The sequence below is a fragment of the Desmodus rotundus genome, chromosome 3 (genome assembly GCF_022682495.2).
Source record: "Desmodus rotundus isolate HL8 chromosome 3, HLdesRot8A.1, whole genome shotgun sequence".
NCBI classification, from domain to species: domain Eukaryota; kingdom Metazoa; phylum Chordata; class Mammalia; order Chiroptera; family Phyllostomidae; genus Desmodus; species Desmodus rotundus.
In genome coordinates this window covers 158,603,316-158,623,138 of record NC_071389.1, presented here as the reverse complement: position 1 = coordinate 158,623,138, position 19,823 = coordinate 158,603,316, and the positions used below count along the sequence as shown (strand labels likewise).

Genomic DNA, 19,823 nt, shown 5'->3' with positions numbered 1-19,823 from the left:
AGAATCCGATATTAGAACTGAATACATAGTTAGAATCTAACTATGTTTCTGGCTTAAGGATTTAATGGCAGTATTAATAGCTAACATAACTGATTACTTATTTTAGGTGTAGGCAATCTATTAAACAATTTTCCTTCATCCCTTAAATTCACTTCTCACCATTATGGGAAGAAATCATTAACATAGCTACTTTATAGATGGGGCAGGGGGAATCTCTGCTTTGTCAAGTTATTGTTAAAGAATGTATTTAGAAAGCCATAATCCTACTTTAAAATCCTACCGTCACCTCGTATTCAAAATATACAAAACTGAATCTGTCATTTTTTCCTACAATTCCCAGCTTCCCTATTTCTACTACTATGAGCAATAATCTCCTAATATCCATAACTCACACTAGACTGTCTACTACCATTGGGGTCGTCTTTACCCTTTGTATCTGATCACCAAGTTTTGGCTTTCTCCTTCAAATGTTCCTAGTGTTGTACCTGCTGTCAGCAATGCCCTTGCCTCTAAACACATTCAGGTCCTTTTCACCTGTTGTTAGAATCACGGATGCAAAACTAGAGAGTCTCCCAAATAGTCTCACCATCTTTGATCTCTTATCCTTCTGATTCATCACTCATGTATGTCCAAAAAATCATTTTAGGAATATCCCTTTTATCTCACCCTTATTCAAAAAATGTCCATGAATCTTCATTGCCCATAATATAGAGTCCAAACCCCTGAGCATCACCAGCCCACCACTAGCACACTCATCACCACCACCACCATCAAGCTATAAATTCTCTAAAGACTGAGAACACTATTAGGCAATGTGTTCTGCCCTAGCAAATGCCCAATAAATGTTCATGAAAAGAAGCAAAAAGGATTACAAGGAAGAAAGGATGGCGAAAAGTTGGGAGGGAGATAGAAAAAAGGAATATATTGAGGAACAAGGCAAAAGAAGGTTTATCAGACCAGAACTTCAAGGTAAGGGTAACACTAATTGTAATGTACACCAGTAGCAATTCAAAGATGAAGAGGTCGCCTTGACTTTCCTCACATCAAGTGAGAAATTCACTCTAGTTTCTGTACAGAGGCTAGAATTCACACTAATTGCTCTGTATTTGACCAGACGAGAAAACAAGCTTTATACCTGTCCAATAGCATATAACCACCCATTCTTAATGAGGGCATGAAATCAAATGAAGCATATTCTAGACCACCCACATTTCAAATCACTTGTTAAATGCCCAACAAGATTCCCAATTCAAAGAATTGAGCATGCTTTGAAATCAAGAGTGATCATATCAGATATCTTGTGAAATCCAACTTGTCCTTTTGTGACTTAAACTGTTTGGGGGATCTATTGTGTCATATGTTGCAACACTCAATTTTGGTACTAGTGCTACTATTTTCAACAACAAACAGCCAGCACTAGTAGCACATCACAGAAGTCATCTCTTTACTATTAACAACTCTATAAGGTAGGTATACTATTATCCTCATTTTATACATGAAGAAGATGAAGAACAGGAATGTTAAGTAAACTGCCCATGGTCACATAATAAAATATAATTTGGAACCTATCAAGTTTTTAAATCAGTACTATTCCATTACAAAAAGTTCTACAGACCCCTATGATTTGTCAATATTATTAGAAACCTCAACCACTGTTACAGAATTATGGCACATAGCTTATAAAATGCTTTATTTCAAAGACACTCACAAGTTAATAATTAGAACTGCACCTACTAGTAATAAAGGTGCAGAAGAGTGTGGACTTGTCTGTGGCCAGCTGAAACTTGAAACATAAAAGAGCATTACATCATTAGTCCTCATTGCATCCCTGAATCAGTTACTATTACAGTGCACATTTTGAAACTCAGACATGTGACACAGATTACACGAAATTTCATCAGCCACCAGCTGAATGAGTGGCATAACAAAGAAATGAATTCAGATTTCCTCAGTATCAATTATTACATCTGAATTCCACATCACAAGACTCTTATAAAGGTCACATGTGACAATACATGTAGAATTCTAAGAATTTAGTAACCAGGGTCATAATGGAAAAAGCTGCCTCCTACAAAACTAAAAGAGCAACTAGCTACTCATATTCATGAAAATATGGGTCTTATTCTCCTTGCATTACAGAGCTGAGTCGAGATTTGGACATAAATGCATTTAGCTCTACAGTGCATAGACTTGAGAAAGATCTGGTACTTTCCTTTTACTCTAATGGCCCTAAAAGAAAAAAAGGAAGGCACTGGAAACCCCCCAAATTACTTCCATTAATCCTACATCCAGCCAGAAACTCGAGTTCCTTCTGCTCAGTGTGCTGAAAGGGCAAAGAGCACACTGGTCAAGTATTACAAAGCGAATACCCTTTTTTCCACATTCTCAAGAAGCCAGCCCACGGGGATTGCTCAAAAGATGTGTAAGACAGATTTTCCTAATAAACTAAATCAAGGATTCTTGCAGAGATCGAGAGTTGAAAATAAGCACACATTCATTCATAAATTCAAAACCTTTAAATTTCTTTCTTTGTGGAAAGGAATATTCACTAGATGTCTCCCTCCAACTTTGGCCTTCCCAACCTCTCCACTTGAACAGTATAGAAAAGGAACTGTGTACCCCTTTGCATTTTACAAAGGGCCCTTCCACATCTTCTAATTTTGTCTGTTTTTAGATAATCTATGTAAAATGAGGCTAAGACAAACTAACCAAATAACATAAGAATTTAGATGGACAATTATACATATGATAATGTGATATTCCAAACTCCCACTCTATTACTTCTTGAAAAGATGTTCGAAAATCCTATGAGGTAAATTCATTCTTTAAAGAAAAATCAGAATTCATATTAAACACACATATACTGAGCTTATTTTGTAAGTGTGTGTGGCTGCTGAAGTTAGAATATAGCAGCGTTAAAGTTGAAAACAGTAAAGAACTCTACCTTATCAATCTTATCTTGCTATTTTCAGATAAGCCTTCAGGGCAGTCCATTTCTAAACAACATCCATTTATTATGATTTAACAGACAACACATAACTCTCTTTGTTCTCTAGACTTTTACAGGAGCTGCTGCTGAGCTAGAAGGGTTCCCACATTATCTGACAATCTGCCTCGTGTATGTGGAATCATTCCAAAAATGCTTTGACATAATTTTAAGTACTAAGCACTCTAAAATCCTCCCAAAATGCAAAGTTAGTTCAAAGTGGGAATTTACAAATATAATCTCTTTATTTGCTCTATGAATTCAAGTATTGGTATAAGACTATTTTTCCACATGAAGTAACTTGAAATGAGTATAAGCATTTGCTCTTCGGTTATTAACTATTTGTTTTGTCACTGAATATTTTTGAAAATAAAGTTATTGCTCACAAAAATCTAAAATATAATCTAAGCATATCCTATAACTCATTTTTTATTCTAATGTTACTCTTGTCTTATAATTGACTCCTCCAGGTTCTGTACTGGAAAAGCTTTTGACTGAAAATAGAATTCTCATGTGAAATATTCCTCTATTATTATCTGCTTAAAAGGTTTTCAGAAATAAAAGGTATTTTCCAAAGTAAATTTAACATTAAAAAACTTAGGTCTAATTAAAGGCAGTCACCAAACAGATGTAAAATGTTAAAAAATAAAGATGCTATGGGGCAGGGTAGAGGAATGGGGAGAAAATGCAGACAACTGTAACTGAATAACAATAAAAAATTTTTAAAAAGATACTATGTGGTATCTTACTGGCACTTGATATCTTTATTATGGAATCAGTTTCTCACATTGCTTTGCCAGCTTTTATGAAGTCCACTCATTTTAGTTTTTGACAAAAGTGGAGAAAATCAAACTCAGATCACTGATAGACTGAGCTCTTAGTTTCAAGCACATATTTTGCTATTTGATGTTATGCTACAGCCCTGAATAAAACACATCTTTTTAAAAGAATGTTTTTGTCAATCGTAATTAACATCACGTTAATCTAACATCCGGCTACATTCGTGTATGTGCAAAAGAAGTTGCAGGCTGCAGACTGACAGGTCCGACCGAGGGCGTGTTTTCCCTTCCATGCTCTGGCTTTCTTCCAAGGAAGAAAAGCCTAAGGAAGCAGCGCGTTGGGGTAGGCCCAGAGGTCTGGATGTTGTCCACATGAAATAGTGTATCTGTCGCCTGACCTGGCGACGAGCCCACCTCTCACTCCAGCAGCAATCGCGCTCACCAAGTGAGGAACAGGGACCATCACCATCCCTCTGCAGTCCTCTCTAGCATTGCACTCACTGTGAGAGCAGCCCAGTCTCATGCCTGGATGTCTTTAAGGAGGGCTTGCCTCTGAATGCTCCAATACTGAATCAGATTCTAATTGCAAATAATTAAAATCTTTGCTTCCTCTTCTAGAGGAAAGCATCACATGGCTAAGCAGCAGAGGGCCAAAGATTAAAATTTACTTCACTAAGCATTTTCAATTAAGTTCTGTTTGCTAGACCAACCAAGGGAAAACTATAAAATGAGCTATATGACTGATTAATCATCTAATACCTTAGAGAGAAAATTTTACACTTATTGCTCCCCAAAATATATTGAGTTCTTTTCCCTTGAGTCCTTTACCTGATAAGTAAATCTAAATGAATATTAAGTATATAAAATAAGAGTGGTGACATCCTTATACAACTTATGTTCTATGGTCCACTATTTCAATCACTCTCTTCCAATAAGTACGCGTCTTCTTTGCTCTTTTCCTAACACCATCGGGGAAAAATTTCAAAGCTAATTCAATCATGAATATAGATGTACAAATTCTAAAGAAAGTGTTACCAAATCCAGTCTGGTTAGAACACAAGGTGGACTTGCCATTTGAGAATCAATTGACTGATCAAAGGGTAAAAGTAAATGGTCTGCTTGATATATGCAAAGGAAAAAAGTTGATAAAATTTAATATCCATTCAAAATAAAAAGTCTTCAGCTAGGAATTTAGGAGAATTTCCTTAATAATATCAAAGGCACCTAAGGAAAACCAACAGGCTTGTATATATTAGAAAAGGTTGAAATCTTTCCTTCTGAAATTGGTGATAAGGCAAGGTTTTTCATTATTGCCATTCTCATTCAACATTGTTTCAGAAATCCTAGCCAGAGCAATTTAAAAAAAGAAAGAAAAAAAGATGGAAAGGTTGAAAGGGAAGAAATAACTGTCTACAATAAACTCATTTTAACTGGGGGGCCACATCAACCTCGAGGTTGCCTTCAAAGGGCTGAGAGGACTGTATAAATGTAACTACCCCTTAACTGTTAAGGAGTTGAAATTACATTCGGCCCTTTGAAGGCAACCATGAGGCTGATGTGGCCCCCGGTGAAAATGAGTTTGACACCCCTGGTCTACACATTTGTTCATGTACAAAATCCAAAATATCAACAGAGTATATGAGCAAAATTGCTGAATATAAGTTTGATATTAAAAATTTCCTGCATGTTTATGTAGAAGTAATAATTAGAAAAATAAATTTTAAAAATCATACTCCTTACAATTAAAAACTGATTAAATGCCCAGGAAGAAATATAAAATATTATGTGGGAAATTAAGGAAGAATGGATATACCATATTGATGGATTGGAAGATACATTATATAAAGCTGTCACTTCACCAAACTGATCAATTAATCCAATAAAATTCAATCATATTTTTTCACTGTATGGAAACCAACAAGCTAATTCCAAAATTTATATGTAAATGCAAAGGGTCAAGCATAACCAAGACAAACTGATGGTTTCCAGATGGGAGGGCCCCTGGAGGGACTGGGTGAAAAGGGTGAAGGGACTAAAAAGTACAAATTAGTAGTTGCCAGACAGTCACACAAGGATATGAAGTACAGCATAGGAATATAGTCATTATTATTGTAATAGCTATGTATGGTGCCAGGTGAGCACATGAACTATCAGAGGGATCACTTCGTAAGTTATGTAACTGTCTAACCACTATGCTGTGCACTTGAAACTAATATAAAATATTGAATGTCAACTGTAATTTTGAGAACAATGTGACAGTAACCAGGGGGGAGGTGGGAGGGGATAATGGGAGGGAGGGTTTTCAGGAACAACTGCAAAGGACACGTGGACAAAACCAAGGGGTGGAGTGGAAGCAAGGGAGGGAGGGAGGTTTCGCTGGGGTTTGGGGGAGTGATGGGGAATAAATGCAGACAACTCTTACAAAATAAGGTTTTATTGACTATCGCTTTTGATAGTTTTTAATAAAACTATCCACTGTTTTGGTTTTGCAACAGAAATAATCAAAGTTTGAAATTATTGATAGATGAGCTCTTATTTCAAACAAGTGTTTTACTTCATTTTATTTAATGCTAATCCCAAAGTTAGTACATCACCTTTTTCTAATGAAGGTTTTCACCATAACAGGATTAGTCCCCAACAAGTAAGACCTAAAGATAGTTCATCTAACTGTCCTTTACAGTATTAGTGTTATAACTTGGATGCATGCAAATATTCTTGAACCTATTCCAATCAGCATAACATACAAGGTCAGTAATTATTCCTAGTTTGCAAAACTCAATAATCAGCTCCAAATCACAAATCCAAATCTTCGAATTCTCAATACCACTTAGCCAAATAATCAGTCCTACCTTTTTAAAAACCTTTCTTCATTAGTTTTGGGGCACACATTTCCCAGTTGTCTTACTATCTCCCTGGCCTTTATTTTTCAGTATCCTACTCTTCTCCTCATCACCCCAGCTGCTAAACATTGGCATATCCACAGCTAATCCTTGGATATGTTTCTCTTCTGTATCTAACCCATTCCCTATACAATTTCAAGCAGCCTTACATATTTAAATATCATTTGTCTGACTCTTAAATTATTATCTCAAGCCAAGACCCCCATACTTACCTTCCAACTCACATATTCTATTATCTATGTTTCTCCCTTTAGATTTCTAATTGGCACCCCAAACTCAAAATGTCTAAAACCTATGACTCCTGATACTCCTTCCTAAACTTGTGGTTCCCACTGTCTTCTCCAGCTCAGTGAACGACAACTCCATCCTTCCATTTGCTCTGAGAGGGCAAGGAGAACCACCTTATATACTCTGTGACAACTCTGTTACTCTCAACCCTTAAATCCCAAATCCATCCATCCAGTTCAGCTTGACCATCAAAATATACAGTGTCAGGTCACTTCTCGCTAAATTCATAGCTACCACCTAACTCAAGACTCCATCATTTCTCAACATGATTACTTCAGTATCCTCCTAACTCTCCTGGCTCATGCCCTTGTTCGGCTAGTCTTTTCTGTATCCAACAAAATGAGTAATGCCTTCAAAATGCAAGCTGATCAGGTCACTCCTCTGCTCAAAATCCTACAGTGGTTTCCAGTGTTAGAGTAATTGTCAAAGTTGTTATTGTGACTTACAAGGTCCTATGTGTGGATTTACTATGCACCTAAAGCAGCTTAAAATTCTGGTCTCTCAGTTACAAAGTCTTTCTCCAAGGCCTTGGATAGAGTCCTAGAAATTTTGTATTTATAATTTTTGTATTATTTTTCTTAACCTCACCAGTTTATTTGATCTTCAGACCCCACGCCTGGATTTACCCATAACTACATGATCTAGCCTCCCACTACCACTCTGACTTCATCTCCTGATACCCTCTCCCCCTCCCTCACTGAACTTGTACTTGTACAGGCTGGTTGTGGGACATGTTAAGCAGGCCCCAGACCTCTGGAACTCCAGTGAAGGAGGTACTCAAATACTTTATAAATGAATGAACAAATGGATAAACAAATCCATGTTGGGGCAAGATTGAGACCTCATCCTCCAGAGTTATTAATGTGGAACAAGAACAAGATTCTCCTCTTAGCAGTCAGCTTTCTCCCCCACTTATTCAATGCCCAACCCCAGCCCAGAATGTGAAGCAGGGATGACCCGTTCCCGCATTACATGGCACTCTTGTGTTCCTGCTCCTGGCCCACCGTGAGGTGGGAAACAAAGGGCAGGCTTTTGATTTATTGACCCTATACCATAAATTTCCTCTCCAATTGAAGGCTGTGACCGAGTTCACCAGGGCTGGCAGTGGATATACTAAAGAGAGATCATTCAGAAATTTCTTCCATTTTCTTGCTGCACAATCAGATTTTAAAAGCCACAACCTAAATATTGTCTTGGCCTTCCTATTTACACTCTCCTTACCCCCCAAATTAAACAAAACAAACAAGCAAGCAAAATATAACCAGAGACATTGAAATTAAGAACAAACTGACAGCAACTAGAAGGGAGGTAGGAGGGGATAATGGGGAAAAAAGAGGGAAGGGTTTTCAGGGACAACTATAAAGGACACATGGACAAAACCAAGGGGGGTGGGTAGGAACAAGGGTAGGAAGTGGGGATGGCTGGGGTGGGGGGAGTGGAGGGGGGGAAGTGGAGACAACTGTACTTGAATGACAATAAAATATGTGAAAAAAAATAAAAATAAAAATGAGTGGTAGTCATCAGATAATCCCAACTTGTTAGTAGACATGCAAAATTATTAAATACCACAGCAGTGGAAAGTTAACTGAAAATTCTGGACAGTTTTACACTAAGAATAACAGTACTGGTTCTCTTCCCATTACCATAGTCTGTATCTTAGTTACTAATATCTCAAGTCTTCTGTCCATTCTACCTCTCTCAAAACACAAAGTTTAGCTGTTAATCTATTAATGTCAAAAACATCCCCTTTCATTCTGTACTTCTCAGCTGTTGGCATCTCCTTTTGCAGTACTCAAAGGCACCTCCAGCCCTAGCCAGTGTGGATCAGTTGGTTGGAGCATCATCTCATAAACTGAAAGGTCATAGGTTCAATTCCTGGTATACGTTCAACATGCCTACGTTGCTGCTTTAGTCCCAGTTGGGGTGCATGCATGAGGCAACCAATCCATGTTTCCTTTCACATCAATGTTTCTCTTCCTCTCTCTCCTTCCCTTCCCCTCTCTCTAAAATCAATAAGCATGTCCTCATATGAGGATTAAAAAAAAGGCACCTCCAACATACATTTTTAAACACCAGTGTCACAACTGTCCATTCCTTGGTTTGTGCATGTTCTCGTTTTCTCTACCCAGCATCCATTCATCTAACTTCTCACAACAGTCCCCAATTTTTCTTTGGGTGCCTACCCCCATTCATTATTAGCATATACTTAATTGCATTTGCCTGACCCCATGAGCATGGTGGGTCTGGCTCACTACAAGCTCTGCCTCCAATAACATCAATTAGCTGAGGCCAAAGAAAATAGTAATCAGACCCTATACCAGGAACTTACTTTGAGATGACTCCCAACACCCACTGGACAGGTGTCAAATTAAAGCCTAAATCCTTTAAACAGGGCTTCACAGAGACCTTTGTAAGCTTTCTCCTGCTTACCTCTCCAGCATCATCTCATCTTACCATCTCCCGGCATCGCACGCTTTTTCTCAAATACTTTTAGTTCCCTAAGTGGTACAAGCCCTGCCCTATCTCCAGGTATTTGCACACGCTGTGGCTTCCATCTGCAGTACTTCTCTCCCTCTCCCCTTCCCCTTACTAAACCCTATTCATCGTTTGAGTCTCAAATAATGAGTGTTTTCTCAAGTAAGCCTTCTCTGATTTCCATGCCTCAGTTGTTTTTCCTATGAGGCCTCAAATCATCTTCTGAATGAACTCTGTATTATACACCTACCTGGCTGTAGAAGAGTAATTTTGACACTAACAACTGTTTACATAACAGCTATATTCACGACATTAGCTGCTGTAAAGAATGTGAAAAATGAAATAAAATGTAATCTTTTACTTTAAGGAATATAAACACAAAATCTTAAAACTAATAGGTGGGGCAGCAGAAACATATAACAAATTAAAAACAATGCAAGATAGTGTAAATTATATTTGGAATAAATAGTATATCCCCTAACTTGTTAGTAGTCTTTGGCCAGTGATTTCAAAGCCTACACTCTTTTTTTTTGAGTTTTTTTTTAATTTTTTTAAAAAATTTTTATTGTTATTCAATTACAGTTGTATGCCTTTTCTCCCCATCCCTCCACCCCACCCCAGATGAACCCACCTCCCTCCCCCACCTCCCCCCTCCCCCCTGATTTTGTCCATGTGTCCTTTATAATAGTTCCTGCAATCCCCTCTTCCCACTGTCCCCACCCCACTCCCCCCTGGCCACTGCTAGACTGTTCCCAACCTCAATGTCTCTGGTTGTATTTTGTTTGTCAAAGCCTACACTCTTAATCTTATCAAATTATGAGCAGGTACATTAATCACAGGAGAATGAATAAGATGCTAATTATAAAACAGAAATTTTCAGTAAAGCAAGAGTCTATAATGAGGTATGATGGGTAAAAGAACTAAAAAAGAACGGAAAATTCAATTAGGAAGAGTTGATCCACAGTGAGAAATGTTCCCCTAAAGTGAAGTAACAGTAAGACAGATTACTGCTTTTGGCAAGCAGGTCACAAGTGATCATTGAGAGAGTAGTTTTAGCAAAGGGTGGGCAAAAGAGTGAAATCTCTAGCGTCATTTCTATATATATTTAGAAGCTTGAGCTGACTGAAACACGCCATTAACAAGTAATTGGTTGAAAATACTGGTCTTGGTCATGGCCTTATTTATAATCCTCTGCCTCTAGATTAATTGATGGCACTTACTCCTCTGCCCACAAATTTATAAAATATTTTAAGTGGCAGGGAAGTTAGAGATCAGTAAGTAAGAGATTGCAATTTGGTAGCTAACAAGCCAAATTCAGCTCTCATGTATCAAACTTTTCCCCCACATTTTTAACTTCTCTGTAAAAGTCAAAAGTTCTGGTAATATCGAACCCACCTTTCCAATGCACCTTTTGCAAGAAGCATGCGTATGCTATTGACCTATGACTACCTGGACATCCTAATGACCCCTCACTTCACTCATTTCTGGTAACTGCCCGGTCCCTGTAGCTGTACGGTATCTAAGTTAGAAACCCCTAAGTGTGACATTTATATAAGAAACATTACATCCATTAACTACCCACTACCTACGCTATAATTAAGAAAGCAAAACTAAGGTCTCAAAATCGGAGAGTAACGGAGCCAGAGGCAAAACACTATTCCCTGACTCCCAGCTTCCTAAATGAACTGTGACCTCTACTGACATTAAAGATGTCAGATTTCCCAAAACAGATGCTGGCTAAATCATCTTTAAAGACAGGGAAATGATTTATATATGAGTATGATTTTATTAAAAAGACAATTCTCATGCATTCACAGAAATATCCAAATAGATTACTCACACACAAAATTTTTTTTTACCATCTCTAAGTTAAAGAAAAAGCTTTAAGGAAATTATCTTCAATTTACTTCTTTGTGTGCATGCACTTTACTTGTTTGACATTGAAATCCTGTGTTGACAAGATAGCTGCTTCCTTTGATTTGGTCTCCCTGGTCTTTTGTCTCATCTCATTCAAATCCAAAACTATCTTTAAAAAATAAAGCTGACAGTCAAGTGATACGATAGTAAGAGATCATATGATGTCTCTGAAAACTTCTTTGATTCCCCAATGCCTATGGGGTAGCATCCAAAATCCTTGCCGCCCTTTGACGTCTGCCTGTGTGTGTCTTCACAGCCTCACCTTCCCATGCTTCCCACACTTCTCCCCACACATACCAGGACTTTACAGATAGAAATACTATTCACCTACAGATCTGTTCCAGCCAGCTCTCATAGATTTTGCAACTGACTTATCATCCATTAATCACAGGCCCAAACTACCAGCCAAAGTTGTTTACCTCTCCTCCCACAGTCCAGGTTTCATGGGCACACTAAGATGATATTATAAGCCCTCCAACTACAGAACCCCAATATCTGTGTTTTACTGCTTGTCCAACAGGGCATCCCACCTAACAACTTCCCACCACTGTAGTAACACTGCCTTTTGCCCATCCTTTCCCCTCACTCCTCTCGCCTCCTAACCAACCCAGATGCTGCCCCATGTGGCCCTGAGTGACGTGGTATGTGAGCTTTTCTTGGGAACCTTAAGGACCAAATTCCTTCCAAGGCAGCTATCTCCATGTCTGCCACCATACCATACTTCATCAAAATAAGTCCTGGGCACATTTTTATATAAGCCCTCCCTTTCCCTTTTGCTTAGAAAAGGCCTACAAATCCTTCCTATTGGAGATTAAATGTTTAAATACTGCCCCCTTGGTAAAACCCAGGGCAGTGTGTTGCTCTGCCCCTTGAGCTACTCACCCTATTGTTCCTAACACAGCTAGGGCTGCCTTAGCTCAGGTTTATCACATTTCTGTATTTGCGGGGTTTTTTACACCCACTGGGCTTTGAGAACCTCATGTAACAAAGACTTGATTTATCCAATACATCTTTACATATATTAGGGACTCAAAGACTGGAAGAATGAATAAATGTTGTTTTTTTAAAATTAGAAAAAGCACAGAAATTCTAGAGCTGGCCAACATCATTTCAAACACATTGAGAGACATTCCATTCTCACTCACAGCAAGTCCTCTTCTTTACTGCTCTGCAGACATTCTGCATTCCTTCCCCGTGCCACTAAGATGGGAGGGACAGAGAGGCACTGGATGAGAGGGAGCACAGCTCCCTGGGCTTCCTGAGGAACACAGACCAGCTCTGACCTGCTCTCAGAGAATAACCAGTAGCAAAACTTCACTTACAATCCAGAGATTTTTTCGTACCTGACCATCTTTTTCAGGGCTTCCCTCCCCCTTGTTCTTAATTTTCTTACTGTGCGTATGGGTTTTTTGTTCATTTTTTAGGTTGTGTGTGTGTTTGGCCATTTCTACGGCATGTTACTTAGAATATTTCTGATATCTATGTGGGAGCCTGGCATCCTCAATGGCTAGGTAGGGGTACCAAATATAACTTGTATGGCCTCAAGGCACAAGGTAGAATCTGATGTTGAAAATAATTTAATCTAATTTATCAAAGCTGAGGCCAGTATGAATTAAGACATTCTAGGGTTATAATAAATTAAAACCATCAGATATATTTTTAATGACTCTTCCTTTTCCAATTAATCATTTTGGTTCATGTGCTATATCTTTAAGCCCACCTACTTGAATAAATCTCCTGGATGAAGCTTCACCTATAGAATATTTAAGATCCTGCAAGTATTTCTTACCAACAATGTGTGAATTGGGAGAGAAAAAAAAAGCCTTTGATAATATTTTACGAAATACATTCAAAACTCTTTATTTTTATGAACAAAATGATGATTAGCAACTAGTTACTTAGGCCATTAACTGATTGCTTTTAATGATTAAAAATATGTATGGTAATTGTATCTAAAAACCGAGGAAGTTTAAGAATTGAAAAGAAGGACCCTATCTTTAACATTTTAGTAGATAAGTGTTATGAAAAAATACATTGTGAATAAAAGAAAACTAAACTAATGCTTTGTATTTGTTCTTTATTTGTAGTGTTTGTAATAAGTCTTCAGGATAAAAAAATTTTTAAACAAAAGAGTCTGGCTTCTCCTGAACCATTTTCTTTCTGATAATGAACACTGACTGTGAATGCAAAGCCCTGCATATCATTATGTGAAACATTTATGCATTCAGGGTGTCTACTTGGTGGTTTTCTTCTTAAGAAGCTAAACAATTCATTAAACAAGCTGCTACTGAATGGTAGATCAGAACAAGCATAAGCTGCCTTCTGTAGAATTCTATTGTGAAGCTGTACCCATTTGTGTTTTCTTTGAAGCCATAAAAATGAAACCCTTATGCTCATATTAAAAGCATAAGAAAGGCATCTATTATGTCAATAGATTTAAAACACGGCCTTGGACACAGTGAGAACCACTCCAAAATGGCACTCTTATAATAGCAAAGGTTAAGAAGTGCACTCCCAGGGAAAACCTTCAAAGGCCTACATATCATTATATCCCAAAACAGATGGCATGTCAGTGCTTGGAACTATGGTTTATGGACACCTAAACTCTCAAATAAATCCTTTCTAATCCTGCTCTTTTGTCTAGATTTTGTACTTTGATGATAACTGAAGGTGCCTTTCACCATTCTTCATAGGATGGCACACAATGATACGGTGAAGATTCATGTACGTAAATGGCCACAACTCTTAACACGACTTCTGTACAATGTACAAATATTTTAGTAGCAACAGATTTATACTTTAAAGATATCTATGATTCCTAGGTTCTAATCGATTACAAGTCTTCAATAGTCTGAATTTTAGATGGAAAACAATGAAAACCACTTTGCAAAACAATGTGGAATTACCTAGTATCCATGTGTATACTCTGGATAAACTCTCAAACACAGGAGATGGGGACAAGCACATTCATAGCAGCATTGTTTATAATAGAGAACAACTGCATGCAACCCAAAAGTTCATACAGGAAAATGGAGATATGAACTGTGTGTGATATACCCAGATATTGTACGGCAATGGAAATGAATGAACAGCTGCTAGCTACATGCACCAAAGTAGACGAACCTCAGTCACCAAGCACAGCAAAGTAGGTAAGTCACAGAAAACTATACACAACACTTCCTAAAGTTAAAAGCATGCAAAATTGAACATGTTATTGTTACTTAGGTTCTGTTTTAATTATCCAAAATCCTGCTGAGAAAAATTAAATCATGCTAGTATGACTAACACATTGAAGTAAAAGACTTTTCATTGTTATTTGCTACAAATCTCATATACTGAATGCTTTTTTGGATTTAAATTCAGTCTGCCACAACAAAATTGCAAATAGACAGTAGATGATTTCTAGTGAGTCAAGAAATTTGTTTAACATATCAGATACTTCAGTATTTAAAGAAAATATATAAATTCTAATCTATAAAAAGAGTTACATAGTATCTTATTTTAACCCAAATACTTGCACTTCATAGTTTACCTGAAATGTCACAAGGCTTATGAGAATGCAGAAAATAGTTCCTCTTTAATTCCTGTCTGTATATAAGATGTGGCTTGTTATGGTCATCTTCATGTTCGCTCCCATCTGCCTTCATTATTGGTTCTAAGAAATATTCACCATCATGTGCTTTAAATGTTCCCATCTGAAAATTAAAAAAAAAATAAAAATTTACTTTTCTTTTTATCACTAAGAAAAAGTACACTGGGCCATAGGTTAAAATGAGCACACAGAAGCAAGACAGCCAGGAGTCTGTTCACTAAACGTCATCAACTGAACATAAAGTTGCCTTTCCGTGGCTCCCCTTTCTCTCTCAGCTCTTGTATGAAGTCATAAACCCTGGACACAGGCCAGTATTCCAATGCGCGGAGTTGAGATGGCAGGCATTCCAGGCATAAAGAATGGCACAGGCCACAGCATCAAAATGGTAAAAATGTCCAGCACATTCTAAGAATAAGAAAACCTGTTTGGCCTGGTCCATGAATAGTAGTACTGTGAGACAAGACATAAAAAGTAGGCTGGGGTCAGAAAAAAAAGAGATGTTAAATGTAATGCTAACAATTTAGAATTTCTAAGTAACAGGGAGCCATTGAAAAGTTTTTACAAAAACTTGTGTTTCGAATTCCAGACTCCGATATCCAACTCACTGTTCTATATCTCCACCACTTAGATAACTAGTAGCATTCACAACCTTAACACATCCAAAGCCAAATTCTTGATTTCTGTTTCAAACCTGTTTCTGCAAAGCTCTCTACTTCAGTAAATGACAACATTATTATTTAGGTTTCTCAGGCCAAAAATCCTTAGAGATAAATTGAGTATGGCTCTTTCTTTCACATCCCACAATCAATCCACCTTCAAATCCTGTTTAACCTTTAAAATATAACTGAAAACCAACCCTTCTCCCAAATTTTACCACTACATCCATGATCTCCTCCTCAAGCTAAACCAATAGCCCATTATTGTGTAGTCTCTACAGAAAGTCACAGTAGTTTTCTCCTAAGAGTATACCGTATCACTCAAAAAAACCCCGAAAACATTCTAATGATGTTTCATGTCACTCGGTAAAATCAAAAGTTCTTACAATGGTCTACAATGTCCTGTGTGATTTGCCCACTGCTTTTCAGCATCCCTCCCTCCAAGCACACAGATGACTGACCCGCTGTCCTTTCTTCTCCCACTTGTACCTTGGCTCCCGCTGGAGCTGCACTCCTAGTATCTCTGCTGTTCCTCAGAGTGACAAATACACTCTCACGTCAACGCCTTTGTAATTATTAAACCTTCTGCCTCAAGTACTTCTCTCTGGTGGCTCTCTCTGTCACATATTTCATCTCTCTGCTCAACATTCGTCACCCTATATAAAATGGCACCCAACCTCCTACCTCTGTCTCTTTTATCCGGTTTCATTTTTCTTCATAGGATTTGTCACTACTGGACATATTTCATCCATTCCTTGTCTGGTGCTACTCACTAAAATACAGGCTCTGTGAGAGTATAGCTTTGCCTGCACTCTTTTCTTCATGCCCCTCGTGCCTGCCATGTGCCAGATGTTGGATACCACTAAATTAACGAGTCAGACTATAAGGCATGAAATTTCATCTAGTAACATTGTGTGTGATGGATGGCTGCAAAGAAAAAAATTCCAACAGTTGTAAGACAGAGAGAGATAACCCAGGAGGGAGATAACAAAACCTGAATGATGGCGACAGTGATGGGAGGACAGTTGGAACAAAAAGGTTACAAGATGCCATTGCCTGAGAAGAGCAGAAAAGCAGTGAGAAACAATTCAGGATAGAGACGATTTTCTGGGAAAATATAACTTACCAAAATAACTCCAGAAATGTTAAAAATCTAAAAGACCCCTTTTCTACCAAGCAACATAAAAGTCATACCACAAAACCTCCTGGCCTTGATAATTCCACAGAGAACTTCCACCAAACCTTGAGAGAGCAGGTTATTCCACTGCTATCTGAACTATTCCAAAATATTTACAAAATAAAAGATTCAAGTCATTTTTATGGAACTAGTGTCAACTTACAGCAAAACATGATAAAGACAGCACCAAAATTAAACATATACTGTGACAAGCTAGTATGTGAATAACAAGTGAAAGCCCTAAATTGTATTAGCAAACAAAATTGAGCTTTATGTAAAAAGAAAAAGTGATGGAATGGAGTTTATCATAACGGTAAGTATGATTCAGTTTGGGGACCCCACTAATAAAATTCATTAGTCACTTATAGGAATAGAAAAAAATCACCTGGCTTTTGAAAAATTCAATAAACAACTTGGTTTCAAAAATATCAATGAAATATGGTTACATCGATGCTTCCTTAACAAGATAAATTATATCACAGCCCAAAGACAGTACCATGAAAAGCCAAGACACAGGCGACGCATTCCCACTTAGGTCAGAAATACAAGGATGCCCAGTATCACCTATACTAAACAGAATTAGATAAGAGAGATAAGAAATATAAAAATATTGGACACAAAGAGTTAAGAGTGTCATCTTCATAAATGATACTGGTACATAACTTAAAAAATAAAAACTAACTGGAAAAATACTATAAACACTAAGTGAATTCAGTGAGATAAAATACACAGATATCAACAGTTTTCACATATAAAAAGCAATAATTAAAAGATATTTATTTACAAATAAAAAGATTAAACGCCCTGGAATAAAATAAGAATTTTAAAAGCTTCTGTAAAATGTTAAGGTACTTCTAGAGAACTACAAAGGAAAACAAACAAGCAGTATCACTTGAGTCATTCTTGAGTAGTAGGCATCCCCAGACGAATCTCTAAACATGAGATCCCAATTTCAATAAAATACCAACAGATTTTTAATATGTAAATTGCTTCTAAAGTTCACATGTAAAAATAAATAAAAACACCAGATACTTTTAAGAAAACAATGAGGTACGAGATAGGACTACAAGATATTGAAATAGTATAAAGCCTATTAGTGCAATACTCCAAAGCTGGCACATGGCGGCCAACTGAATAAAAAGGCAAACAATAAATCTTAAATTGTATAGGACTTACAATTAATAGCACTGCAAAAAGCAGACAGACATCTGGAAAAAATAATTTGGATACATGCCACAGAATAAGTTCTAAAGGATCAATGATAGAAACTTTAAAAAAAAATGTATTGCATTTATGGGGGTGACATTGGTTAATAAAATTATATAGGTTTGAAGTATACAATTCTAAAATACATCATCTATGTATTGTATTGTGTGTTCACCACCCAAAATTTTCTCCTTTCATCACATTTATCCCCACCCTTTACCCTCTTCTACTTCCCCCCACCCCACCGATGTAAACTTCTGAAATAAAACCACAACGGCACTGCAAGGTAACATGAGACAATTCTTTTATAATTTTAAAGTAGGAAATGTCAGTCTAATCATGACTCAATACCCATAAAAAAGTTAAACTTCCCTCAGGAAGAACAAAAATTAGTACTAAACTGAGAAACTATTTTCACCTATGAGACTAGAAAAATCTACATTTTATAACATACTTCAAATGTGTGTCTGGAAAACTGGGCACTCTCACACATTGCTGTTGAAAATGCAAATTAGTACTATCGCAATGCAAAGCACTCGACATCACAATTACAAATGTATTTGTCCTTTGACACAGCAATCCTCATATGAGAATTCATCCTATAGATACACATGATACACGTAGATTCATCCATTTGCACACAAGTGAAATAACATTTACAGACATATTAACTATAGCACTGGTTGTAATAGCACTGGGTTATCTTGTGATTATAAACAAAAAGAGAATAAACATTCTATGTAGCAATACAGAAAGACCTCCAACACAATTATTAAACCAAAATACATCATTGTAAAACAGGAGGTATAGTTCACTACCACCTGTGTAACAAAGGCATAAAAAACTAAATATTTCTATTTGCCCAGTTGCTACTAAAGGAACTCAAGAAGGATTAGAAACAGTGCACATGGAGGTAGAAGAAGGTAGGAGGTGGATTCAGGAATAACTAGGGATAGCTTCATCTATCCTGTTCCCTCTGCTTAAAACATTCCAGTTCCCACCCTTGACCCCATGCCCCTGTCTCACCCCCTCCTCCTGGCTGGCTCTCATCCTTCAAGTCTCAGCTTACGGAGCAGCTAGCTATGCAGAAAGGTTTTCCTTGACCAGCTATCTAGGTAACAACATCCCTACACTTACTCCTGAAAATATATTATTTCTTTATAATATATTATTGTTTGGTTTCTTCAGAGAACATATTATATTGTTATTTATATATTTCTTTACTGTTTATAATTATTCTCCCTCACTAGACTGGGGGCATCATGCAGGCAGAGATCTAGCCTGAATTTCCATTGCATATTTCCATTTCCATACAGTACCTGACACACGGCAGGCATAGTACACAGTAAATACTTATTGAAGCATGAAAAGCTATCATTTCCTCTCTGTACACTCAGCTGGTGTTGAACAGAAGGATATAGATTTGGGCCCACGGACTGGAGCTAGAATATGGATACTCTTGCATGCGGGATGTCTTAAGCGAGTCCATGAACTTGAGTGACAAAAAAGAAAGTTACATCCTCATCATTAACCTTTAACTGAAATTGAGCATTTTCTTCAGATTTGAATGCAGGCAACCAATACCAGTAGTACTGTGCTAATAAGTAAAAATTTACACTTTTTAAAATTATATTTTATTGATTATGCTATTACAGCTGTCCTGATTTTTCCCCTTTTGCCCCCTCCACCCAGCACCCTCGCCACTTCTTCAGGCAATCCCCACACCACTGTACATGTCCATGGGTCATGTGTACAAGTTCTTTGACTACTTCATTTCCTGTGCTGTACTTTATATCCCATGGCTATTCTGTAACTACCCATTTGTACTTCTTAATCCCCTCACCTCC

General features: G+C 37.4%; 1 protein-coding gene across 1 annotated transcript in view; it reads right to left on the bottom strand.

The window, feature by feature from the left end:
- Window positions 1–19,823, bottom strand: part of ADAMTS20 (ADAM metallopeptidase with thrombospondin type 1 motif 20) — a 158,820-nt gene that overhangs the window by 116,715 nt on the left and 22,282 nt on the right. Inside the window, exon 3 of the mRNA XM_024575808.3 lies at window positions 14,878–15,040. Coding sequence (XP_024431576.2) covers window positions 14,878–15,040 — 163 coding nt within the window. The remainder of the gene's footprint in view (window positions 1–14,877; window positions 15,041–19,823) is intronic.